This window comes from Tribolium castaneum, chromosome 5 (genome assembly GCF_031307605.1).
Source record: "Tribolium castaneum strain GA2 chromosome 5, icTriCast1.1, whole genome shotgun sequence".
NCBI lineage: Eukaryota > Metazoa > Arthropoda > Insecta > Coleoptera > Tenebrionidae > Tribolium > Tribolium castaneum.
In genome coordinates this window covers 1,475,735-1,496,139 of record NC_087398.1, presented here as the reverse complement: position 1 = coordinate 1,496,139, position 20,405 = coordinate 1,475,735, and the positions used below count along the sequence as shown (strand labels likewise).

Sequence of the window (20,405 nt, the reverse complement as noted above, 5' to 3'; positions counted from 1 at the left end):
GGGGAAGGGATAGAGGGAGTGGCGTTCTATTGCCAGGAATGAACATGCGTTTTCAGGATCAGTCGTCCTTGCACCTTTCTAACGACAGGGTGTTTCATGCAAACGCACCGGAACTGTGACGTACTGAATGTGTAACAAGTGACACGGCGTGACCACTTTGGGATCTTAATCGGACATTTCCGGAGATATGGTAATTCTGTAAGTATTTTCATTTCTGACAGGTTTCGTATTTAAATTAAACTAGTTGTGGTCGAAATAGCGAGATAAGAACGCTAGATTCTGAACACAAAAGTGCGTGAACTCGTATATCCAGTCCCATTCTCGACTGGTGAATTATTTACGAGTGTAAAATCAGATATCTTATAATTAATCGAACATGATAATTACCGTCCCATTGACAACGGTAAATTACGATTGTTTAATAACTAAAGGCCCAGGGCTACTTTACGACCGATTCACCAAGAAGTCGATAACTTAGTAAGATAAAATTTATTATAGTTGATTTTACACGCTTTAATTTTCTACATTCGAAAGATTGTGTGGGTTGTGCATTCATCTATTTATTATTAAAATTCATCTTTCCCGCGCACAAATTCTTCATCTAATCTGATCGCCAACCCCTCAATTACCTTTTCAATTTCACATACGAGGAAATTCCTCGTATGTCTTCGGAGACTCCAACGTGCGATAAGACGACGAACCGCTTATTGTGCTATATTTAGCCGACAAATTGCGCTCGGCAAAGCACAAAAAAGCTCACTACAATACGCTGTGATAAATTGACGGTCGGGTAATTTTTTACAGTCAATAGCAAAATTGTTTTAAATTCGTTTTGCCCTTTTGGGGAAAATGGTAATCCATTGGAAGGTACAGACCGTTCCTAATTAAAATGAACAAGCAAATAAAATATGTATTTCTCAAAAAAAGTAAATAATGAAATATACGAGATCAATCTGTAGAAAAAACACAAGATGAGTCTACTAAAAGCTTTATTTACTGGGTGTTATTAATTTTGATTAGAAAGAATTGGAGAAAACTTCTAAAAAATCACATGCATAGAGAAAAAAATAGTGTTTAATTGCAAACGGTGACGTCTGTGTCATTATTAGTTTTTAAAATTGAAAATAAAATGAACTGAAAATGAAAAAAAAATTTTTAGTTTATTTGTCCACAACAACTCTGAGCACAGACAAATACTATTATTATTATTATTTAAAACAAACTAATTTTTTTGCAGTCACTAATATTATTAGCTTAATAATTTGAATAAGTATGTATTTAAATTTCGTAATTCGCTCTCTATAAGTTGGTCTACAAGTGAACTTTGTTCGTTCATCCTCATTAGGTTATCAAAAATCAGTTTTTTTTAATAGATAAATTTACTAATTATAGTCTATGATTTTAAGCCGTAAATTAGAGGTAAAATAAAATATTCTCGAAACTACTTATTTGATTTGTAGACAGAATATTTTGGGATCTCCACAACTCATTTTAATAAATTGTTTACCATCTATTAAGTATAATAATATTATCTAAGACATAAGACTATTTTAATAAAATGCCGCCTTCATGTTTAATCAACTATTAAATCATAACATGCGGTAAAAATAAGACTTTTTGTTCAAACAACAGTAATTGTTATAAGAAAAATAAATAAATAAATAATTCCTTTCTAAAGCTGTCTAAGAACTGTGTTCAAAATTTTTTAGAAACACTTCTACCCTTATCAAATTTTCTTCTGAGTTGCACTCTACGTTTTCTCAAAATTTTTCTACAGTTTCGTTTAGAATTCTTCCAGATTATTCATAGTTTTGCTTCTGTGCTCTTTTTTATATCATTTTATAAATCCATCTGCAGACTCTTTTCCAGATGCTACATTACAATTACTTTCTAAAGTCTACAGAAATTTATTTTAGATTCATAAATATTTCTACATTTTCTAAACTCTCTTTTTGTTTCTACTGTTCGTCTTTTCAATTTTTTATAGTTTTGTTTCTAAAGCCGTGTATAGACTTGAAGTCAAGACTTTTCTTTAACTTATTTATTTTTGTAAATCTTTATCTCTAAATAAATTCCTCTTTAAATTTTTGTTTGGAATTATTTTGTAGACTGTATCCAATTTTTTTTAGAAACATTTTCTAAATAAATACCTACCTAATTCTTTCCTTAAGCTGTCTATTTATTATTCAAAATTCTTTTAAAACACTTCTACCTTCCCCAATTTTTCTTTTGGGTTCCATCCTACTTCTTTTCAAAATTTGTTGACAGTTTCATCTAGAATTCTTCCGAATTATTTTTTATTGTTTATAAATCCATTTCCAGTTTCTTTTATAACTTCTTTTCTACCTGCATTTAAAGAATTATTTTCTAAACTCTATACCAAAGATGTTAGAAGTTTTATGGCCGAAATAAAAAATAAGCAATTCTAGACGAGTAATAAAATAAATTAATAGTCTAAACGACAGAGAATTATTTACGCTATCCTTTGATGTTTTCACATTGTTCAAAATTTTTAAGGAAATTTTAGGATTTTTTTTAAGATACTGGCGTATAATGGAAAAATTTCTTTAATTTTTAAAACCGTAATTCTCCAAACTTTCTCTTAGATTTCATTCTGTGTCTTTTCAAAATACTTATACAGGTTCTCTTAGAATTTTCCTTAGATTAATTTTAGCATTATTTCTGTTACAAAACTTGTAAAATAAAGTTAACTAATTCTGAAAATGGACTTTATTTCACTGTATCTTTATAACTTATCAGCAAAATATATGGAATAAAAATCTCTAAAATTAGTTTTCGAATAACCTGAAAAGAGTTTAAAACTTCAAATATTCTAGTGAGAATTCACCAATATTGCGAAAATATTATTAAGCAAGCGATTTGGGCCGTAAACCCTTGCCCTCGATAATAAGCACCCTTATAATACCCTCATAAATAATTGTAATATTACCCCGTTCTTCATTCATAAATAGCCGCGTCATTTTATTATTTTTGGACACACACACATACCTATTTTTTCGCCTTTAAAACGAACATGAAAAAGTCAAAAAAATTGTAAATTTTAAAGTGAAAAGTCTGGTTTAAGAAAAAAAAAAGACAAAGCCTTCATAATGCTTTATTTATTTCAAATTTTAACAAAATAAACTTTTAAAGCAGCTAGTTTTTAATCAAATTAAAAATAAATCAAATAAAAGGGTCTCAAACGGGGCGCTTTGCAGGCATACCCCGTCGTCCCCTGGCATGTCGTGCCGGGTCTACTCCTCATCATCCTCCGACTGGGACATCAACGACAGCGCAATCCCCCGCATCAACGAATTCGACTCCTTCTCCGAATGGGCCGATGGCCACTGCCGTTTAGTCTACCGTGCCGACAACGAAGACGCCAAACGGCACTCCTCCGGCTGGGCCATGCGGAACACCAACAACCACAACGTGCACATCCTGAAGAAGAGCTGTCTGGGAGTCCTCGTCTGCTCCCTGCGCTGCACCCTCGCCAACGGCGAGCGCGTGCATCTGCGGCCCGCCATCTGCGACAAGGCCCGGAAGAAGCAACAAGGTATAGGTATTGAGCCGCTCCTCAAGCCGAGTCAATTTTCACCGAGGTTTGTTATGTGCAGGAAAGCCGTGTCCGAATCGGCAGTGCACCGGGAGGCTGGAGATCCTCCCCTGTCGGGGACACTGCGGGTATCCCGTTACGCATTTCTGGAGACACACCGATCATGCGATCTTCTTCCAAGCGAAGGGAGTGCACGATCATCCCAGACCGGAAGCCAAGAGCACGTCTGAGGCGAGGAGGAGTCTGGGGAGCGGAAGAAGGGTCAGAGGATTGGCGGTTTTATTGGCCAAGGAGGCAGCGCTCGGTAATAAGGTGAGTGAGAAAAATGGGAGGCGGTAAGCTAGGCTAAATTGCATTCGGATTTATTTAATGGCCATCAAATTGGCAATGTTTTTTTTTATTCATTTCAAGAATTTTTCATTACAAAAAAATACACTACGTTACGACATTTCGCACCCAATTTATATCGTGGAATAATTAAGCCTAAGGTGGTTCCGAAGTAGTATCTGTATTTGACAGTATATTTTCAATAAACCACTCAAAAATTTAATGTTCGCTATCAAAAAACTCCCTATGCATCTGATTTTTTCCAAAATTTTTGTACAATTCCTTATAATTAAAATAATTAATCACTTATTTACTATTAAATCGCTGTTTGTGTTGCTGGAAAAAGTATTATTTCTTAAGTCATTTTAAAACAAGAGATGCTTAAAATAAAGGATTTGTGTAAAAAAAATGTAAAAAATGTCACTAGTTATTAAAAATAATTCATCTTTTGATTTTCAACCGGATTTTTTTTAACAATCAAATCAGTGTATCACCCTAAAATTTCCCGTCTAACCATTTTCGAAACTAGCGAAATTTCGATTAATTAATATTAGATATCGTATTTTTAACATGTATAAATTATATTATTTGTTAAAAAAATAAAGGAAATTTGTTAAACTTCAAAATTGTTAAATTCTCATTATGAGCTCCTACATTTTTAATTCAAAGCTAGTTTAATAAACTACCACACCAGTTTATAGCTAAGAATTTTCTTATTTAATTTAAGCTGTAGCCACTATGAAAATTATTTGCCTTGTGCCCTCATGATGATCATGTAACGAATATAAAAATGTTTTCGGTACAAAGCCATGTAAAAACATTTGTTGTTAAATACAGCCTGATTCTTTTCGAGTCTACATTAGAAGCTTTTAGTAAAGATACAAATTTTCAAAAAAAAAAAATTATTACATTAATTTATTATAATCTGTTCCTTTTGAAGAGTAAATAGAAGGTAATACAAAAAAATCTCGAAACTACTTTTCTCAAATTATTCAATCTGCTCATTCGATTTTGATGAAATTTTTACCATTTATTAATTATAACATTATCTTACCTTACCTACCTTAAAATTGTTTAGATGGAAAGCTGCGTTAATGTTTTATTAATTTTGTAATCTTAACAATTGTTAAAAATAAGATTGTTTGTTCTAAAAACTGTAATTTTTACAAAATAAATAAAATAAGTCGTTTCTAAAGCTGTGTGTACACTGTATTCAAAATTCGTCTAGAAACACTTTTTCTACCTTCTTAAAATTGCAATAAAGATACGACTTTTGAAATTTTGCACCGAACCAAAATCAACCATTTTGAATTCAATAAAATTGTTTTTGAAATAGGTGAACTTCTGGTACTATAAAGAATTGGGGCCAAATAATTGGAAATTAAAATGGTAGCCACTCATTTTTATTGTAAATTTGAATTCGCATTCTCAAACTGAATAAAACGTTCCATACTTACCTGCCATAGTTTTTGACATCTGCTAATTTTTTTATCGAAATTTTCATTTAATAAATCGCTGTTTTTCAACTTTCTGCGACTGTGAAAAATTTTTTTTTGGTAAACTGATATTCGAAAAGTTTTCTAAAATTTTCAGGACTTAACTGTAACTCTTCAAAGCCAGTGTAGTTCTTAGAAAATGATGATAAAAAAACGCTATAACTGTATTTTGACGTGAAATTTTTAATAAACAACCAAATATAAACAACGACAAAATTCTTGCAATTCTTTACTTAAAAAAACGTAAAAAATAGCCCCAAAACTGCGTTCTTGAATTTTAAATTTTTATTTAATTACTTAATCAACTTTTGGGTAGCGTACTGCGTAGGTTTTAGTTAAGATACGTCATCCTCATCAATATTGCCGAGTCAGCTTATCGAAGAATAATAAAAACGTGGAATATTATGTAGGTAAAGAATAAATAACCCGAATTAGACGTTCAAAATTTGTATAGGTATCGAAAATTGTAAGACAATAATCACTCAAGAGAAGTGCTCATCAGTAAAAAAATGATTCAAAATCCATGTAGGTTCTTTGTAACATTCCCCTCTAAAACCCCTCTCATTTAATTTATTAATCCTCTTCAAAATCTTCTCCGAGCACCACAATGCCGATTACCGGCATTCCCTTTGTCCTTGCATAAGCATTTTGATCCAATAATCGTAATTGGGAACAATTATTCGTAAATAAACGTTCAGTTTTTAACGCCACCTTCCTCTCCCCATGTCTGATGACATCATCCGAACAAAGAGTTATGATCCCAAGCCAGGCGGAAATGTATATTTAATTAAATTGGTATGTAAAGCGAAGAAGACATATGTTTCTGTCAATGCAGCATTTCATAGCGGATTACTAGCATTAATTACCGGTTTGTTCTTCTTAAATCGTCGGCCCCACCATATAATTACATACGTGTGGTCGATTTATCAGTCGTAACTCAATTTGTATCGAAATATTGGTGATTGCTGATGCTTAATCATGTGTTAGACAAACCTCTCATTACCGAACCCTTCAGCAAGAGCTCAATTTATCGTTCTAGCTGATGTCGCTGCGAGAGCCGAAACGGCAGTGTCGCGATCTGACCTCAGCCCGCGCCCTCAACCCTCCTCCACTGATCGCGGACCAAGACAAAGGTAATGAAATTTTAATTAGAAACAAGGTGATTTAATGGTACCGTTGCAGGTTATTGTTCTTGCCCGCCTTTTGAGTGTATTTGTAATTATCAGCCGGTGCTTCCCACAACTTTGCAACAGTACTCCCCGACCTACCAACAGCCGCAGGTCCTGGACTCCTACTGGACGCAGGAGCCGGCCCAGGCCCAGTCCTATCCTGCCGAAGTGACCCTCAACCAGCAGTACGACTTCACAAACATTCCGGCAGATCTGTTCCAACCGGAAGAGATTTTCCAGCTGGACCAGCCCATCAAGCCGGACTTTGTGAGCAACGCCCAGAGCGAGCTCAACAGGTCGCCTTCCACGCTCCTGGATCTGGGCAGCGGGACCATACACCGGGAGTTCAAGTCGGAGGAGTATTGGAACCAAAGTCTCAACACCATGATCAACGACGACAGCAACAACAGCGGCAGCAGCCGGTTCAATCTAAGTCAATCCCCTGATAACACTCTAAGTCTTAATAACAACCTAGTTCCTTCAATAAACCAAAACAGTTACGTGGAAAGTGCGAAAATGGACGAACTTTCGTATAGTGTACAGAAAGCTACGAACTACTACCAGCAGACGATGCTCGACGGTGAATACAACAAAACGCAAAACTTTGAAATCATCACTGACAACAAGGTCTATTTTGACGAAAACATGCAACACTTTGAAACTTTTCCCAAGACGTACAAGTCCAACTACCAGGAGAAATACATCGATTTGGGGCAATACACCGACTATAATAATTTTCTGTCGGCTTATGATGGCAGCAAAATCAATGACAGTGCCATGTTTGGTGACCTCGATTTCCGAATTAATAACTGTGTACCAGGTGCGAGTAATTCACACTACAGTCACGAAAATTTCGATCTAATTACACACCAGTAACTAGGCAGTCTTTTCACGTTTTCGAGTGCCTTGAACACTTATGCTTTCAATGATCTTCATTATGTTTGAGTATTATTGTTGTACACATTGTATATACTATGTATAAATAAATAGAGTTGTGATACAACTGGCGAGATCATTTCACACCCCCTTTATTTATTTATTTTTATTTACCCACCCACCAATAAAAAAATCATAATGGTTATAGTACACAAAAATTTATGTCACGGATATGCTTACTTGACGTAAATTCGTCAGAGGATTCCAAATCTGTCTTCATTTTTATTCAACGATTCTTAGTTTAAGAGATATTAGAAAAAATATGACCAATTTTAAACTTTCATTCACCGAAAATAAATAAAATGTAAAAAATATAAACTGATATAAAACGTCCGTGTAGCCATTTTTACTTGTTAATTATTTATTTATGAACAAAATTTGTGGTGAAATTGTTCAATAATGCCAATAAAACAGCATTGACAAAATTTGAATGTACTTACCTATCAATAAAAAATCATAAAGATAATAATTTACAACCAAATTATGCGTATTTGGCGTAAAATTGTGTGGGGTTTCCAAATCTGTTTTCATTTTTGCTGTCCGATTCGTAGTTTTGGAGATATCGGACGAAATACGGTTGTAATTTTTCCAATCGACCAAAAATTAAAATAAAAAGTTGATTGAAAGGGTAGGCGTTGGGTGTAAATAAATGCAGAGTGAGTTTAGATATATTTATTGCACACTTGCGTTCCTTATAAAAAATTTGTAAACGTTACGTTAATTTAGTCCTAATGTTCAGAAAAATCACTTATACAAGCTTAAAAACACATACCTAATCTAATTCATGAACGAAAATCTAATCCGAAACAAAATAACGCGTTTCAGTTGTAAAAAAGTCATTCGCTTGCATCACACCACAAAGTAACAGCAGAAACTCACTAAAATAACGGGCATAATTTGTGGTTGAATTTTTCCTAGAGTACTTAGTCTATTTATGCGATTGAAGTTTTCAAAAGTAGTGAGATGGATATATGATTAAATAAATTATTTATAAATATCAAAACTAGACTATTTTCTATAGTTTGAAAGTAATATCTACATTTTTGATTCAATGATCCGTAAGGCCATAATACAAAGACAGAATATTTATTACATTCGTGAGGAAAATGAAATAAATATCCAGCCACCAATACAATTTTTAATCCTGGACTGAAGTAATGAACAAAACGGTAACCTGAACCAATACCCATGTCTTACTAAAACAACCACAGAATCACATAATATAGCTGTGATGGACTAATGCTTTATTTACAATATTAAAATATCACATAACACAAATTAAGGAAAACTCCTACTTTTGGGGGGAGAGCAGTAAGCAGCAATTTTCTTCAATCCTGCAATAATTTATGTAATTAAACCAATGATGTAATGGAATTTTGAATACTGTTAGTTCGATGATGATTAGTAAAATAACCTTGCACTGGAGCTAGATTAATAATGAATACTGCATCAGTATGAGATGCGTTTAGAGTGATGATACATTAAAGGCCACTCAATTTTCACCTTACCTAGAAAATCTATGAAGTACCTGGGTCTACTATACTACTACACAAATTTGCGATCTGTAATAAGAAACATATCCTATTTACAAACTCGTCAATAAACTTATCTCCTACTATTAAATGAGTAATTATCGCCTCTAATGCCCTCTACTAAATTTCTTGTAATTAAAGTAAGGAACATCGTACCGTGATTAGAAATGTAAAGAAAAATCCGATTGAATGCTCTGCTTACGACTCTCCGAATTTTGATATGGAACAAATCACACTACAAAATAACGTAAATTTAATCTCACAATTCGTCGGTTTCATAATAAGTGGATGATTATGTACAAAAACCTTAATAACTCAGTGAAAAATTAAACTAAAAAACTAAATAACCAACGAGACCTACCGATCAATACTGTGATTATCAATATGGAAATTCTCCGTTAATTCGGTTCCTTTCTCTATATCCTCTTCGTTCTTCCCTCCACTATCCTCACTCCTTCCAACCGCTGAATCTTCACCCTTCTCTTCAGGAATCGGCGCCTCCTGCGACCCCGACTTCTCCCAACTGATTTTCGAAGGACTTGACGGTAAAGAATGCGAAGGACCTGCCGTCGCAATTATATCAACCACTTGCGAAACAGTTGTTTGACTCTGCGACATGTGAGTCGTTTGAGTCGGAGCTTGAAACTGTGCGGGAGGCATTTCTTTACCAGAGGGAGGCGGTTTCACCTTCACACGGAAAAATTTCGTACCTTGAGGTACCCTAAACCGGTTAACAGGCTGAAAAAGTAGACTATAGTTTTCGTCCTAGAAAAAAATTTCAAACGATATTCAATAACCAAAGGGAAACATGAGCTACAGGGTTAGTAAGCGACCCTTCACATGCCAAGAGTTACACCAGCATAACATCTTCAAAACATTGCTGGTTTCATGTCCGAACTCTAATTACGGGCCGAGATATTTACAGGTACGGAGTTACGTGTGTATGCAAAATTTCAGCACGTTTGGATAACAGGAAATTCGCAAATTTAACTCGCAAAATATACAACAGTTTGTTTCAGAATTAAATTTTAGAGATATATTTGGCACTTGTTTCATTTAAATAAGTTGAACTTGTTACAGTCTTAATGTCTTAGCAAAAAATTCCTCCATCAACAAAGTTATCCTTTATTATTGTCACAATCTTGCCTATTACGAATAAAACAATTTTTTATCAATTTGTTCACATATTTGCGAAAAATAAAAATTATTTTGCATCTTTATGCCAAAATGTTAATAAAGCAAAAAGCCCCCAATGCATGCTTCCACTTCAATTATTGGGCAAAACTTCCCCAACATACCTTTCTGGCATGGCAGTACTCCTTTTCGACAACTTCAGCGTAACAATAAAGTTTGTTAGGTTGTCCATCGACCACTTTCAAGCCCAGAGATTCAAGACAATCGGCATTGAGAAAATATAACGAACTACTTTCTTGCAATATTTTAAAATTTTGGTGTTGTATATCCCAAACTACCAATACTAAATCGCCAGCTTTACACGAATCTATGTTTAATTTTCCCGCTTTAGGTGAAGAAGTTTCGCTACGTTTTCTTGTTTTAACTGGACTAGTAGCAGCATCTGCGGTAGCTGCAGCACCTAGGCATCAACCAAATAAAAAACACAAACACACAAAAATTAAATAAATACCTTCACACACAGCAACTGAAGCAGCCATGGCTGGAGGCGGCTCCGCAACTTTAATTCTCTTTAATTCGTTTTTAAGAGCCGTTTTCTCCCTTTCCAAGCTATCGATCCGGCGCATTAGCTCGTTACAATCACTCTCTTCGCGATATTCGGCCAGTTGCTGTATCGTATCCTTATATTTAATACACTCCAAGTTTAAATTATTAATCTGTTCCCGTAATTGATTGATTTGTTTTTCTTGGTCTTGTTGAATTCTACTTTGTATATTTTGGATGAGAAACGCCTTCTCCTGCTCAAAATCACATTCCATTTGCTTAATCCTATCGTCTAATATTTTCTGCCATCGTTGACTCTCCTTACTGACGGCATCACTCACAGCCACTTCTTTCTCCGATTCGAAATTCTCCGTCATTTGAAGCAAAAGCGCCTCGTGATTGGTAATACTGGGGTAATCCCCGCGTTCTATCTTCTCTAAACTATTCTCAGACGGACTTCTCTCCATCGTCATTAACTTAAAACGCGCCCTAATGTTCTCCATCTCGCTCTTATACTCGCTTTTAAGCCGCTCGATCTCTTCTTTCGTGCTACGTTCCTTCTCAGCCAAAACCTCATCCATTCTCTTCTTCATATCGTCCATTTCTTTCGAACTCTTGCACGACATCGCCTCCAATCCCTCCTTCAATTCCAAATTCTCCTGAGAAACTTTCCGCAGTTCGCTACTCAAACGGGCATTTTCGTCCCTCAAACCCTTGATTTCCTCGTTTTTCGACTGCGCAATTTTGCGAAAATCGCTAATTTCCAACTCGTGATCGACGGTCAACCGTTGAACTATTTCGCGTTCTTGCTTCTCTTTGTCGAGAATTATGTTATTCATCTGGATTTTGAGGTTGCCACAAGCCTCCTCAACCATGACTTTCTCGCGAAGTATGTGGTTTTTGGTTTCGATTAACTCGGATTTCAAGTTAGTACAAGCCAGTCGGCTCAAGTGAGACAGTCGAATAAGAAAAGAGTGGAGTTTTTCGTATTCGGAGCGCGAAATTTGCAAGTTATCCTAAAAAATTATAAAAATGGCTAGATTTTTAGGGCAAATTAAAGAGCGATGTGTGAGGGACATGCAACAAAAGTAGGGATTGGTTCGGGAGTAATTTGGACCACCAACTTGCTAGTTTACAAAAAAGAAGGATTTTTTATTGTATTATAAAATCATTCTTTTGTGTAGTCATGTTTGTCTACCCAATTTGTTCCAGTGATAAAAAACCGAGAGATAAACCGCTGGTTCATGCATCTGTTTTTAAATTTTTGCCGTGGAAAATACCTGAATTAATAAATTAAATTAAAACTCATTTATTTTGCTAAATTGTGTCAAAAATACGGTCAAAAACCTCATACTTAAAGTAAAATTTACAGTTTTACAGGTACAATTTTTTTAATACTGTTTTTTGTTCATGTAATTTTTAGTTATGGTGATAGTATAGATTTTAACAAACTTCTTCTGTATTTCGTATAAACGTTCTGTAAAAAATGTATTATGTACTGGTAAATATGTAAATGTAAAGGTTTAGTACCGCAAATAAATGTTTATTATTATTATTAAATGCTCGAAATTATCGAATTTTCGAGTTCTACGTAGGAGTTTTTACTGCATTTTTATGCAAATCCACATAAATCCAGTTAAGTCCATAAAAATTGAGGGACATGGAAATCCATCAGCGGTTTACCCCTCGTGAGAAACAAAATAAAACGAGGAAAAATCCGCATGCAACGAAAGACTAAGAGGTCGCTAAAGAGGAGAAAAGTATCGATTAGCGAACTAAAACCAACTAAAGAGAGTGTTTTGAAGATGCGTCTTACTGTAAGAATCACTAAAGTACCTGCAACAAGGCCACAACATTATTAGCAGTGTCTAGCTGCTTAACGAATTCGCCTTGACTCTGTCCAGTCTCAATACTCAAACTCGACGGTAGACTTTCGTCAATATAAAACTCATCGTTAACGAAATCGTTTTGTTGGTGGCCCATGACAGGTGAATTGGGTGATTCTCCTTGGATGATATCTTTTGGGCTTTGCGGTGTGTGAGGGGAGATCGATTTGGAACGAGACAAGAGCGTCGAATAGCCTTGCATCTGTTGATAATGCGAATTGAAACAACTCTCCGTGTTCGAACTGAAGTTTTTCAACGATGAGAGCTCATCGATTGATTCAAGCGAGGGATTTTTGAGGTTTGTGAAGCTTTCGGTGTTGCTCTGACTGCCACTGATACTCAGAGTACGCTGTAGGATGTTTGAATCGTCGAGGGTTTGTATGTGGGGTTTTTGGAATGTACGGGGAGGTTTTTTAGGAGGGAGAGGACTACGTTCACCAACCTCGGTCAAAGTGGAGGCGTCTTGAGTGCCCGGACGTGGGGATGGAATTCCCTTGTCGAAGTGGAGATCGAACGGACTCTGGCCCACCTTTTCGAACTCTTCAGTGTCCGTCTCCGACTCGCAACCCCTAAAAAAATAACTAGAAAAAATCCACCACAAACTGTCAGTTTACTTGTCCAGATCTTTCAAGTGCGGAAGTCCATGTGGTGTGGTTTGTTGCGGTTCGCCTTCAATAGCCTTCAACATCGTCTGGTCTAAATTACTAGCTAACCCCACTTCGGCAACAACTTCAATCAATTTATCTTCCACAGTTTTCGTGGTTTTATCCAAATCGTCTTTCGAGTCTTTCAGCATAAAATAATTCTCGATAATTGAAGTGTCCGGTATTTGAAGACACTCGGCTAAATCGGGCAAAGCGCGCCTCAAATTTTCCACATCTTCTTCCGTTAGTTTCGGTAAACTTGAATCAAAAATGCTCGGTGCTTGTGTCGCAAAACTGGGTGGAAAATCCTCCATTCCCGGAAATAAACTACTAAGAAAATGCCCTTCGATTTGAGCTTGAAAATCTTTCCGCCTTGCAATTTCTTCATTGTAAATTGTTAACAAATGGCAAGCGACGTCAGAAGCCCACAGTAGAAAGGCCTGCGAGACTTTACGTCTTCTCACAACTTCGACAATCGACGAGAGGTAAATCGTTGGTGCCGTATGAACTTGTTGCAAAATTTCCAGCTGTCGTTGCAAACTTAACAAATTTTGAAAATGAAACACTAATTTATTGTCGAATTCGGATAAATTATCTTCCATGAACACAATCCATTTGAGTCTGTGGTACAAATTAGAACTAAGCTCGTCTTTAGCGAGGATACAACGGCGCGTTATGTCACGCAAACGGTTGTGGTTTTCCAGCAAAACGTCCAGTTGTTGAAGGTGAGTTGCACAAAGGGCCGGCAATATCGACGCCTCCTTGACCTGGCTCGCCCTACTCTGGTTCTGGAAAAAATTCAAAAATCGTCGAATTGGGCCGAAAATGGTCTTAAACACGTCAAATTTTCGCAGAATGTAACAAAAAATCCTTAAATTAGGTAAAAAAAATATTATCTCTCCTTTTTTCTCAAGCGTTTTAGCAATTCTTCCGTCCAAAAATCAGCATATAAGTCCATTTAAAACCGAAAATCCACCAAATTTAATCAAAATTATTGTTGCAGTGTTTAGGCTGTTAGATTATTTAACAGCTTCGCACAAAAATAGAACAAAAAATCGATGAACTGTATTTTACGAACATTTAAAATAAGAACTGTTTGTATGAGAGATTTTGTTATCGGTAAGAAAAATTAATAAATTAGGTCAAAAATAGCATTTTTCTCAGCCTTTTAACACATAATAAATAATATACATTCCGCTTAAATAATTGTATTTACAAAGACAATTTTTATTAACTTACCCTCTGAAAACTCTCGGCCAGTCTCATTTGCTCATTGACGTAACGTTTAGCGTCCACCATTAGTTTTTCTAACCCGAAAAGTCGGTCACCCAAACCTTTAATTTCTTTCATAGTGACATCGTCAGTCATTGCTAACTTCGTCTCGATCTCCTCTTGTAAGGCGAGAAACTCCTTTTCATCCGTCTAAAAACAGAAATCAAACCAAACCACAACCAAATTTAACCCAACCTGTATCAGTCCTTTCGAACAAATTTCAAACAAACAATCCATAAAATCATCCCTCTGAGATATCCACTCATGGAGCGTCATTTCCCCTCTGACACTCCCCGATTGCTTATCCTCAGAGAAATCATCTTGCTCAGGTACTAGTAACTTTTGTGATTCTATAAGGGCAGGTAACACAGGAATTTTTTGTAACACAAGGAGATCATCTTTGAAACTACAAAACAATTTTACAATTTCATCCCTAAATCCCAAATCATCCACTCACTGGTTTAAAAATTCTAAATACGAGTCGCGCTTTGCAATATATTCGTTAAAAGCGTCCTGGTAGAGTTTCCATCGATGTTTCAAATCCGAGTACAAATCCTCCAAATTGGCAACAACAGCCGACCACCCTTGTTGTTGTAAATGTTGCTCGTGGACCAACTTTTCGCACGTCGTCATCTGACTCTGACTCAGTTCGCAGAAAAGTCGAGCCAGTTGCGTCCGTTTCTGGACGGTGGACAAAGTCGCCGGCAATTCACTCGACTCTCTTACTTTACTGGAAAGATCTAAAGGGAAAAATTAGCACAAAAAATCGAGCAAATTGGGGTGACAATACCCTGCTCTGATCCATAATCGACACTAGCTGCCGGTGGTTGATCGGACTCGATCACAGCCTTGCTGAAGAGAAAAATCGGATTCGTGTCGGTTCCAGCAGGATAAGAGCAAACCCTGTCATCAGGACGCAAATGCTCTCCTCCGCTGATCAGCAAGACTTGTTTGTCGACGGGAATTTTAAACGCTAACTCCACGTGTGATTTTAAATTTTGCACGCTGGAAGAAATACAAATATTTATCGAACTACCCACGTTTAATGTGTTTACATGGCGTAAATTTGCTAGTTTCAAGGCCGATATACTTAGTTCGGCTGAAACCTTGTCGGGTGATTGTAACAATCGTAATTAATGGTAACGTAAGATGGTTTCGGAAACGCGGCCGAATTATTAACATAAAATTCGCGCCAGACGACCAGACTTGGTGCAAATTAATTCGGTTTCGATTTTTTAGAATCGCATTGTTTTTAATTAGCCTTGTAACACTTGATTTATGTGCTAATGATGTATTAACAATCGCGAAAATTCTTTTTTGCAAAATGAATAACCCCTTATCTTAATCGCTTTGTTATTTCATCGAACAAAATATTTACGATTTTATCTCGGGAATTGTGGTAAAACAAGCCATTCGTGCCGTGTTTATGTCTCGCCAACACCTTGGATTAATTATTTCCAGTCTCTTCACATTAAAACAAATATTTTGCTGATTTTATTATCAAGTGAAGAAATGTTTGTAGCGTAAATCATCTCGCAGGTTTTTAACTTTTTATTGTCAAAACAAGAGTATATCGACCGGAGCGGGAAAATAGCACGCTCAAATTGAGATTTTAACGAAAAACAACGACATTTTTCACGCTTTTCTCCGTGCATTCTCGCAGACAAATGTGAAGGTAATATATTCCACGCAAAATCCCTTGCGCTGAATGAAACACCCCAAAATTAGTTTTTATCACACAGAGAGAAAGAGATACGACTAGTTCTTTATTAATTTTGATTATTTTTTACTAATTAAAATAATAAATAAATGCCGTGATTTGTTTATTTTGAGACAAGCCATTTGAAGGTTCAGTAATTTTTGACAACTTATCTTGCTAGATAGATTTCTAGAAGCAAATTTCATTTTTATCCGTTTGGACCACACTGTTTAAAAAGCACAAAAATACCTAAAATATACTTAAATAAATTAAAAGATAACGAAACAAAGCAGAACATAAGTTATCACGGCCTATAATTACTCAATCAAAACAATGGCTTATCATGAGGTAAACATTTACATGTTCATTCCTCATCTTCCACCTACAAAAATGGGATAAGATGTTGGCTACTTAATATTTAAATTTTTTTTTTGTTACCATTTCAGGCTAGCTCCAGTGATATCGAGTTTTGATTAGAGAATTTATCTTCATTGGAATTTTTCACAAAACTAAACGATATAAATTAGCCTTGACCCATATCACGTTTTTTATTGCGCCATTTTTCCAGACAAAGAATCTAAACTAATTAGCAAGAAAAATGAACATTTATGCCAAGAAAAGAAGAAATAATGCCTTCAATATTAGCAATCTTGAAACGAATCATTTATTATGCTGGAAAATTCCCATTCTCATAATGAAACACACCAGACAAGTTTTTAATAAAAATATCATTATCGTTTTTTGTTGTTGTCCCTAATATTGTCAAAGATAAACGGCCGATTTAATTAAGTAAAAAAAACGTCTCTTGTGGTTTTTAAAAGATTGTTTGGCGACACTGTCATTGTCCATGTTTCGATTGTAAAATTCCTCATTTAATTATTTAAATTACGTCTAGACCATGACCACTTCTAATACCAAACATGTGTTTATTAAAACAACCTTTGATCACTTCCATATTTTTGCGCGATCTCTTTAACTGCCCCAAAAATGTCACGAAAAACGATGATGACCTTACAATCATCAAAGGAAATTTATTTGCTTTCTTGTGAAGATTTCGGGAACGGATTCCCAACCTCGACCCTACACGTGTCAGCCAACTAAAATTATCATCGTATGCTTGCATCAATTTATTATTAACTTTTGCCTATGGAAATTCTAACAAAACTAGTGCAATTAGTGTTTCTATCATCTGGGTAATATTGCAATCAATTTCCAGCATAATGGAATCTCGAGTAGCTTTTACCACCTTTCGCTGAAATCGCCACGCTACAGTCGCAAATCTAATTTCAGTTTTATGATTGCTCTGTGTTTAATTAACCTTGTAATAGTCGGATTTCTTCGAGTCAAAATTCAAACAAATAAACCATCGAGTGAAAGCAAACGCAGTATAACGCATTATTATCAATCCAATAAACTAGAACTGGGGAACACTATCGAAGCTAAAAATTGCGGTCATTAATTTTACACACAACTAGTCCACGATTAGCGATAATCCGAGTAAACAATCGACAGATTTTAATTCAAAGAACGATAATGCCTACAAAATTTATCGACCCACTTATTGTGGGTGCGTCTTCTTAAAATAATTATCAACTGTCCGTTTTATAGAGCGATTACGTGTTCCGGGTTCGAATAAAAATACCTAATTGACTGGGATAATTATGAGTTATATGCGCTGACAAGGTCGACGACCGCGAGATCGCCAATTTGAAAACGTCACATTGTAATAACAACTTGTACGTACGTTTTTTATAGTGACAATAAATGCGAATTTGGCAGCGGGCCACAAACGCGAAAATCGATCGCTTAGCGAACTTTAATCGCAAGGGATTGCCTTCATGATAAATCAATTAGACGGATTTTTCCACGAAATTAATATCCCAAACTGATCAAATTCATTCCCTATTACCAATCCAAAATAGAGCGCTTTTGAAACCGTCCAAGAGCTACTAGTTGGGATAATGAATATGTATTAGAGTTGACCAATCAACCCTTTTAATTAGTTTCAAGAGTTGTGCGAATGCAAATTTGTTATCTACGTCAACGAAACGTAATTATTTCGTCAACTGTAATTTTATTACGAAACGTTACACAAATTTTAATTGAATTCATCAATACACAAAGCATAGCACGCTCCCAGTTTCATACCAAATGTACCAAAACTAAAAATTATCTCCTCACACATTACTTAAAAAAGTGCAATGTTGCATAATGGTGAGTCACGAATACAGATTTACAATGAAACAAACAATGAGATGATGAAAGTATTTTCGTTTACTAAAAATGTGCGAATTTTCAGTTTTCCGAAGAAGAAAGTTCAAATGCATTCTAGCAAAAGTTCAATTATAAGACGAAGTTTTGTGTCTGAATTTAAAAGCCAAACATCTCTTCAAGTGTACGAGGCCTAAATTCGAAGTTTAAGTCGCATTTTGAGTATTAGAGTGAATTTTAATTTAGTTAGGATGGCAGAACTCCGAGTGTGAAAGTTAAAATAGCGATTTTACTACGAAAAAACATTTAATTTTCGTGCCTGGAATTCAAAATTCCAGGTGGAAAGTAAATCAAATTTATATAGTAGAGTGTTGTTCGTTTTTCGAGACGTAGATAAGCTACAATTTGGCTTTAATGCAGTCAAAGATTAAACAACAAATCATTCATACCCTAAATTAAACGTTTTACAAAAACCCAGTGTTTCCCCACACTTTTTCAAACGTCTAACAAAACAAAAATTAATGAATTAATTTCTGGATACGCCCCTGGTAAAATGCCATTTCATGTCACAATTTAATTTGGCAGTTATTTGAGAAACCGCACAATTTTTTAATTTACCGCGCTGTAACATTATTGGTTACACGTCACGTTCCAAGTGGCTCCCTCATGCGCAGTGAGCGCTGCGCACTCGTACTTTTAATCAAGTTTAACTTTTGCCAACTTTACAAAAATAACTACTCAAATCAGTGGTTTTGGTGCTAAATTTGGAGAAAAACCATTTGTATGCGCCATTTTGATGGACAAGTTTGTGGTCAATCTTGTGTACAACCACAATTAACTCCCTAAATATGTGCACGAGTTCAGGGTCTTCCTGCATGCAATAAATCTGCACCGGAAATGCATTGTTTTAATTACTTTTACGCTTTCTTATCGTAATTTTCTTCCACGTGCTGGAAGCCTGTAAAAGCTACATAAAACAATCAAACAATGCAAATGAATCACGTAATTATCCACACATGAAAAAAAATCTCTCCGGTTAGCATCTGGCTAGTATGTATTACAAAATTTAATTCCGAATCGGTAGCAAACGTAAATATTGCGAGTACATGAAACGTGATAAACTGCATGTTTGAACAGGTCTGTCCCTGTTGATGTGTATTTATAACTGGTGTAAATGACTCCGATGGAAAAATATTCTCGGGTTTAAAAATACCATATTTAGCACTTTTTGTTTGTGCATTTGGATTCATAAACATAACCTGAAGGATAAAAAACTAACCTTTCTAGAGCGAGGCTCATATCGAAAGTCATCATACGGCCAGTGTCCACTTGGAATACGAACAGCATCTTAAGGCAATTTAGGAACGGTCTTCGAAAAAAATCCAAAATTAGAGATACCTGTAAAAGAACGCAATAATTACGAATCTAGACCCCGGAGAAAATGTTTTGACTGTCGATAGCGTTATCAGTGGTGCAGTTCGAGGTCAATTGGGCAAAATTGCCACTTTTGAGCTGGGGGCCTGTGCATGTCCGCCACCTACAATAGGTGAATTCTGGCGGTCACAGTTATAAATAAAGCCAACAAAACGTCATTATCATCAATGATGCATGTTTACATACACGGGTAGGTAAACAAAGAGATTTCGGTGGTGAAGCCCTCGCAGAGGGGGTCCATGCGGGAATGCGGGGTGGAAAGCGCCCTCAGGGGCCTGTACAGCGATACGTACGTGCTGACATGGAATTTACGACGATTTCCCAACGATTTTCTTGTCCATAGCTGCCAGAACAGCTATCTGACATTTTCACAGCTGATATTGACAAACACTGCCAATTTTCACAAACATTTTCACGTTTGGTTACACGATCGCGAACGATTCACTCTGTCCGTTATCAGACATGTTGGCCAAAACGCAATTTGACCATCAGCTGACTAGGAAGTAAGATCTGTTTTGCAAACTCGTGTACGATGTGCAATTCATTAAAAACCAAGGACACTTCCT

The 20,405-nt window shown here is 35.8% G+C and overlaps 2 protein-coding genes across 6 annotated transcripts; one reads left to right on the top strand and one right to left on the bottom strand.

The window, feature by feature from the left end:
* The first annotated feature begins 68 nt into the window (after nt 1–68).
* gcm (glial cells missing) lies at nt 69–7,539 on the top strand. The gene is made up of 5 exons (XM_008196188.3): nt 69–198; nt 3,219–3,556; nt 3,618–3,868; nt 6,419–6,512; nt 6,562–7,539. The coding sequence occupies exons 1-5, from the start codon at nt 188–190 to the stop codon at nt 7,422–7,424; spliced, it is 1,557 nt and encodes a 518-aa protein (XP_008194410.1). The 5' UTR covers nt 69–187; the 3' UTR covers nt 7,425–7,539.
* A 602-nt stretch (nt 7,540–8,141) lies between these two features.
* Atg17 (Autophagy-related 17) lies at nt 8,142–20,405 on the bottom strand. Of its 5 annotated transcripts, XM_008196194.3 has the most exons (13): nt 20,133–20,405; nt 19,685–19,803; nt 15,286–15,500; nt 14,953–15,235; nt 14,691–14,901; nt 14,463–14,645; nt 13,194–14,011; nt 13,022–13,148; nt 10,662–11,709; nt 10,315–10,610; nt 9,378–9,781; nt 8,993–9,046; nt 8,142–8,818 (listed from the first exon to the last, which is right to left on the bottom strand). In XM_008196194.3, exons 2-12 carry the CDS (start codon nt 19,750–19,752, stop codon nt 9,022–9,024), a joined length of 3,678 nt encoding a protein of 1,225 aa, XP_008194416.1. In that variant the 5' UTR covers nt 19,753–19,803; nt 20,133–20,405; the 3' UTR covers nt 8,142–8,818; nt 8,993–9,021. The 5 variants fall into 5 exon arrangements, with proteins under 5 accessions (XP_008194416.1, XP_008194412.1, XP_008194414.1 ...); XM_008196190.3 differs by lacking the exon at nt 8,993–9,046 and having other exon boundaries at nt 20,026–20,405; XM_008196192.3 differs by having other exon boundaries at nt 8,142–9,046.